The sequence below is a fragment of the Oryzias latipes genome, chromosome 12, assembly GCF_053564925.1.
Source record: "Oryzias latipes strain Hd-rR chromosome 12, Olatipes_Hd-rR_3.1".
NCBI lineage: Eukaryota > Metazoa > Chordata > Actinopteri > Beloniformes > Adrianichthyidae > Oryzias > Oryzias latipes.
The window spans coordinates 18,308,547-18,315,447 of NC_136248.1; the positions used below are offsets into that span (position 1 = coordinate 18,308,547).

Here is a 6,901-nt window from a genome sequence, read left to right on the forward strand (position 1 = left end):
AAAAAGTCAAGTATTATTGATTTGTGCTTCATGTTTCCTAAAAAATGCTTTTGTAACAGAAAAAGGATTCTTGCAGTGAGCAAAAACTAACATTCACTTTTGATTTAACATTAAAGCTTTTAATGTTTTTTGACTTTGGTTTTATTAAAGATGATATTACTGGATAAATTCAACAATTATTTTACCTCATTATATGTGTGACTTCTCTTACTTTTAAATTACTTTCTAAAAATTAATTGAAAAATGTATAACAAATCCTATTTTTTAATTATTTTTATTTAGTCAACAGTGAGTCCTGAAGACAACACTAAAATAACAAAAGAAGCAAAACGTTGGAAACCTTTACTGCAAATTTCCACATAGTATTGGATGATAAAATACTTTTACCGGCAACCATAAGCATAGGCTAATCAAAACAGGATGGAAAAAATAAAGTTATTTTGGCCGTAGCATAATTAAAACCTGTAACCTACTAAACAGGGATATTCTCTATAATATAACATAATAGTTTGGTTTGTCTGTGGGAGGTTCATCAGTCAAAAATGTAAAACAACACAAAGACATTTGAAAAAATTAAATGGGAGGACTTTATATAGTTTGTTTGAAGATTAGAGTGAGGTTGAAGTTTAGAACAGTTGATATTCTTCATAGAAACCTTTATGTCTCAGCTGAGTTTGGAATGAAAAGTTCCTTAAATTTTCAACTAAAAGTCCAAAATGTGTCTGGAAAGGTGAAAGTTATAATGAAATAAATCCCATTTATGAACCAATGTGAGTCAATGAGGCCTGCCCTAAAGACAGGAACTTTGCAGGAATTGTTTATTTGAACAGGTTAGATCCACCCAGAAAGAAATAGAGAGCAGACGGTGGCTTTCCAGCACTGATGGTTCTCCTGAGGGGTTTCTGACAGCAGAGGGTCCTACAGGATCTGAAGAAAAACAACTTGTCTTAAAAAAAGTTTGTGTTTACTTTATAAAAATTAAAGTTCACTTTGAACACTTTAAATTTACTTAACCTACTCTTAATTTTAAATGCATTTAAAACCAGATCTAACAATACAATGAAATTGTTTCATTATTTTACAAAAAAAAAGCAGCTGTGTGGAATTTATAGTTTAGATTACCTCTTTGTCAAGGGGGATCAGAGGTTCGGGGAGTTTTTGGGGTCCTTGAGGACGCTCATAGTCCTGAGGGTCCATCTCATTCACCTCACTTACATCCAGCCTGTTTGTGTTCTGAACAATCAATCAGATGCAAAAATGATTTAAAAAAAAATGAATAACAGATCATTTTAGATATTAACCTCTTAAGACCCGAGCTAATATTTGAGCTAACGCTCGACACACGTAGTCACAGGGCCCCATTTAAGAAGAAATAACTTCTGTAATAATGTCATCTACAATGCAGTCCATTAATGTGAATGCTAGAGGTTAAACATAGAGGTTAAACATGCTTTTGTAAGATCAATCTTAATATTTGGTTGCTAAAACTGACCTCTCCTTGATTGGTTTTCAAGTTACTTTCATCTGCAAGACATAACCCCACACATGAAGAACAGGGTTAAAACCAGAGAGAAGGAAAGTAAACATGTTAGATTCACATGCATGTTGAAAAATGCTACAACTGTGGAAAGTCTTCTGTTGACTGACCTGAGTCAGCAGGCCTCTCCCTCCAGGCTGCTAGGTTTAGGCCAGCGATGGATGAGCATCGGACCAGGCGATTAGAACTTGAGACGATTCTGTAGGCATCCATAGGGACGGCTGCAATGCCGGTATTATCACAGATAATTCTAGACATGCTGACCGAACGCAAAGCAGCTCTCTGGCTTGGGGTAAAAACGCCTGGTTTCTCGTACCACAACCTGATAGGGAAAACATAAAAATAAAACAACTTTGGTTAACAAAGTGTTGGTCTATTAAAGATATAGCCCCCATCGTTGTCAAAAATGTTTTCGTCTTCTTGCAGAAATGTTAACCACTGTGAGTCCAAACCCACACTGACCTGTCCCCCTGGCGGATCCTCTGGAACTGGGTTGCAATCAGGCAGGCAAACAGGGGCCCCACTCGACCACCGCGCACGAAGGGCTCTGCCACACCTCCAAGCCAGATATCAATGTTATCAGGCGTCCCATAGAGCTCCAGGAGTCTGCGAGCAAGATCATTGTTGCCCAGAACTTGTGCTAGCTGTGCCTGGTTCTGGGGCTGAGACAGACCGCAGAACCTGCGCCATGCATTGTAGCCTGTGAAGAAAAAATAATGGAAAAGGCAAATTTAAAGGGAATGAAACTTGAGGATGAGTCTGAAATGTTGGGTATGCACCAGGTATGCCATGATCCCGAGATCGCTGCATGTTTAGAGAACCGAGATCCAGAGCCAGGTGCTGCACGAACTGGAACAACCTCTCCCTCAAAGCATTCACCAACATGTGGTCCTGGGTGTTCAGTTTGGCTGGCCGGATAATCAGACCCCGCAGCAGAGGGTCAATTCCACCTGGAAGAGCAAGTTCGTAAGTCTACAATAACCCACTACCTTCATGCTTTTGTCTTTTAGTACTCACCCTCAAAGACCACTCTCCAGGGGGTGAAGAAGGCCTCATATAAGGGCACACTGGGGAACTGGGGATGCTCGTTGTTGTTGGCATCCAGTCTTGACAGCACTGGTTGGATTGCCAAGTGAGCAAAGCGGTAAGCTGCTGTTGCAAAGACGTTTGCGATGCTGGGGTCAATGTTAGGATTGTAGCCTGGGTATCGGCCGAGCTGGTTCCTCATCGCGTCATCGCCCACGATATGAGGCAGGTAGTCTCTGAACACAAATGTCTACGACAAGATAAGAAATGTTACCAAAAGATGCACGCCCTGATAAACTTTTAATGTAGGTTTGGTGCTCCTACCTGTGTGTAAGCTCCCATGATCTTGCGGGCCTCCTGGTAGAGCGTCTCACTGTCCCAGTGTGGGTTCAGGTTCTTCAGCCCCCGAGCAAGGCGGTTGTGTTCTCGCACAAACAGTGTGTGAATGGATGTCAGAGCGATGTTCTCGTCCACACGGCCATCACCTTCAGAGTTATCAAACAGGAAGTAATCTTTATTTGCTAAAAGTATATTCACTAAATACATTTTAAGCTTCTATGACTACAAAATGTAGTTCCTTCTTGTCTCCCCAGGAGAGCTGTTAACAATCATTTTATCAAACGTAAATTTGTTGGGTTTTTTTTGTTCTTTTTTATTAACTTAAATTCACTCACTCTACAAAATTTTTTGTTTGTTTTAGTTAATCAGCAAGTAAAGTCCCAACTCCAAGCGTTCCTAGTGGAAATTTAATTATGATGAACCCATTTTAAACCCCCCCCCCCCCCCCCCCCCCCCCAAAACAAAAAACAGACGTTGTTTTCCACGACGTAGGTTCTGCAGAGCAACAGGAGTTCATTAGAAATTCCCTCTCTGAGTTGTGGGCAGGTCTCCGGACTTCATAACAGTTCTTATATTTTCAGGTCTTTCCCAAATTTAACACATTATTTTGCAGCTGCAAAGTGTGTGACCTCATGCTTCGGAAGACAAGTTTTGCAATTTATTTAATGCTCAAGATGTAAAATTATTACAAAAAAACATTTCTTAGAAACTCGATAGAAAGAAAGGATTAAAAAAAGAAGAACGCTTATTGATTGAAAAAAATGGCCATTTTTCTGATTCAGAGTGTTTTTCAGTTTAAATACAAAAACATGACAACAAAATGACTGACCTGCAATAAAACACGGCACTTCTTTGGCGTTGGTGTCATTAGTGATTCTTCTGCGAGTGGCGCACATCTGCACCTGCATGGGGTGGAAGGGCAGCAGTTCTCTGCCGTTGTCTCTGAACTCTGTGTTGACTCGCATCAGACCAGCATCGCTGCTGAGGTTACGGAGGAACAGGGCCAGTTTCTCCTCAGATCCATACACCTGTCCCAAGTCCAGGAAGGCTGTGAGTGCGTTGATCTGCTCCCTCTTGTTGGGCTCTCCTCCAAAGTTGTAGGCAGAGTACCCTGTTCCACAAACGGGGGCAGATCTGAAGGCGGGGATGCAGCTGTCCGGGCGGGAGGGCAGGCGGGGGTCACCAGGAGGGATCTAATAGTAGAAAAAGAAAAAAAGTATAAGAAATATAAAAATTAAGTTTAAAAAAACTTCCATTTGAATTTGACCATTGACACTAACGGGGATGGGGGTGCACGGCTCAGACTGCTCGCAACTCTCATCGCAGTTCAACCCGTTGCTGAAGGAGCGGATGCTGGGGGAGAACGGAGTGAAGGTGAGGTCGTGGTCGTTCCACTGGCCAAACAAAGTGACCATGTGAGTGTACTCTGTGTCATTGACCACGCCTGCATCGGTGGTACTCAGGATGTTATTGGACACTTGTCGCACCTAAAGAAAAAAAATGCAACATCTTGACATTAATTCAAAATCAACTCAGAGTGTGCGTGTTTGAGAACATCCAAAGGAGTCGCACCAGTGGGAGCAGGAAATTGTTGAATGTTCTGTTCCTGTTCCATCCTTTGGGTTGGGAGATGCCGTCGTCGTACTCAGCGGGCAGCCAGCGGGTGAAGGGGGTGTTGGAGGCACCAAGTCGAGGATTATTTCTGCAAACAGACTCTTTGTTGAGAAATGCTGCTTAAGAAATCCTGCAGAAGTGACCAAATTGTTGCTCTTTGGCTTAAGTAATTGTTACAAGTGCTTCCTTTAAAAACTTAACGGATCAGAAGAAGTATAACTTTTGTATTTCTTACGCATTCTATTTTGGCTTAGCTGGCTATAAATGGTTTTAAAAGAAGTTTCAAAAGTTTAAAAGTAAACTCTGTCTTACAGGTTGTTGCAGATGCTGGTGGCTGTCCGGTACTTGTTTATGTTTTGTAAGATCTGGCACTGTGGAAGTCTGACCCGAGCTTCACATCCAGTCAGCTTAGCCAGTTTCTCAAGATCTTCTGGACTGAGCAAATCTAAGAAAAGAAAAAAAAACTTGTCAGGGTTTAGCTTGAGAATTTTATGAAAATTTGAGGCTTTTAAATGCTTTACTGAGGATAAAAAAGCAACACTTTGAGTTGATTCTGAAGGTGAGACCTGTTGCATTGAGGGAGCGCCTGTACACTCGGTGCACCCTCTCGCGGAGCAGACGAAGAGTCTGCTCCATGTAGTCAGCAGACCTGACAGCTGAGCGAGTGTCACCACGAGGCTGCTTCATGAGTCGAAGAGCATCATGAGGCTTCACCACATCTGTACGAACTCTCTTTAAGCTCCTGCATCACAATAAGTCACATTCCTTTAATAATAAAATTGCAATAAATAAAACAAAAGTGTTAGAATCTAAACCGATAAAGCATACTCTACTTTTATAAAAACTTACTCTTCTCTGGAGTACTTGTATGCATCATCCACTATCGTTTTAGCTTCCTTGAAACATTGTTGGAGGAAAGGGGTGCCTGGATACTCCCCTGCAAAATGATTTTGTTAAAAAAATCTTTGGATAAAAAGTAAAAGTAAGTAAATATGTAATCAAAGACGAGACACTACCTTTATGTTTGAAATGAGAGTCTGCCAGGCTCACGCCCAGGAGAAGAAGGACAGGAAGAAGCATCTCTAAGGCAAGCAATAAATTAAAATGAGTTGAGTCAAAAAACTTCAAATGTATTATTCATCTAAAGTTGTAACAGAATTATCAAAGCATTGAGGAATAAAGGGAATCTTGTACCTGTCACCCTGATGAGAAGCTGTCTGAGGTCTGGAGTCTGTGTGGAGCTGCTTCTGCTGTGGTTGCTGCCCTTTTATAGATGGAGAGAAGGCCTCACCCTTTTGGTTCAGCAGATAAAGTGTGCTGCTTTGATTTCTCTGTAAGGCAGGAGAGGCTATTGGTTAAAGGCTTTCAACTAGATCTAAAATTTCACAAGTATTGTTCCTTTTGAAAATCTGTCATGGACGTGCAAGTATGCATGGTAAACAACAATAATGTAGAGATAAAGAATGTTTTAACACAAAGACATTTTGTTTTCTTTTTTATTTAGTGCATTTTATAACATTTTGATTCACTATTACAGGAATTTGTGCATTTAAATCAAATAAAATAAAATTAATATCAAATTAAATTAAAGTAAAGTTTAGCTTAAAAAGCTATTTTTGTACTCAGTTAACACAATATGCTTTAGCCAGTAAATACATTTATCTATTTAAAAACAAAGGCCTTCACACACAAAAATAGTTAAACATAGAATCCCAACAAATCACCCTTACACACACAACATAATAAAGCATAAAATAATTTATAAATAAGATGCAAAGTTAAAATCAAGCTTGTTAATGGAGTGGGGAAACGATATTTTGGGGACCAGTTCACACCAGCAACCTCCCTATTCATATTCATGTATCCTGATATTGTACATCCTGACGATTTACTTCAAAAGCTCTCATACTATACTAATCTAAAGATTTCAACCCTGTTTTAAAACAAACAAAACCGTTTTTTGTTCACTGATTGCAAGTGTTGCCACACTGTGGCCAGAAGCTTTCAGTGTTTCAACACTTAAAATGAAGGGCTTGAGAAATAATTTGGAAATAGGAAGCTGATCACACCACTGTTTGACTGCACTGATATATATATATATATTTAAAAACATGTACAAATATGGAATTGAAAAGTACTGTTTTAAAATATTTGGTTGGGATTTTCCACCCATCTATCTCCAGAATCACAGGGCACCAGGACCCAACCCAGCTGGGTAAAGATGGGTTGGCGCCCCGTGTTGCATGTCACACAATCATACACACACCTATGGGCAATTTATAGAGACACCAATAACTTGAAGCATGAAGCGTGTTTTTGAGGAATGGGAGGAAGCTGGAGTGCCCACACATGCACAGGGAGAACACCCAAACTCCACACAAAAAG

The 6,901-nt window shown here is 40.3% G+C and overlaps 1 protein-coding gene across 1 annotated transcript; it reads right to left on the reverse strand.

Moving 5' to 3' along the window:
- Window positions 1-573: 573 nt before the first annotated feature.
- Window positions 574-5,849, reverse strand: LOC101171684 (eosinophil peroxidase). Its single transcript, XM_004074804.5, has 16 exons — window positions 5,711-5,849; window positions 5,533-5,598; window positions 5,366-5,453; window positions 5,083-5,258; window positions 4,829-4,961; window positions 4,475-4,604; window positions 4,183-4,389; window positions 3,732-4,095; window positions 2,888-3,048; window positions 2,555-2,813; window positions 2,317-2,487; window positions 2,000-2,237; window positions 1,648-1,859; window positions 1,493-1,524; window positions 1,123-1,233; window positions 574-927 (listed from the first exon to the last, which is right to left on the reverse strand). The coding sequence occupies exons 2-16, from the start codon at window positions 5,594-5,596 to the stop codon at window positions 919-921; spliced, it is 2,355 nt and encodes a 784-aa protein (XP_004074852.1). The 5' UTR covers window positions 5,597-5,598; window positions 5,711-5,849; the 3' UTR covers window positions 574-918.
- Window positions 5,850-6,901: the final 1,052 nt, after the last annotated feature.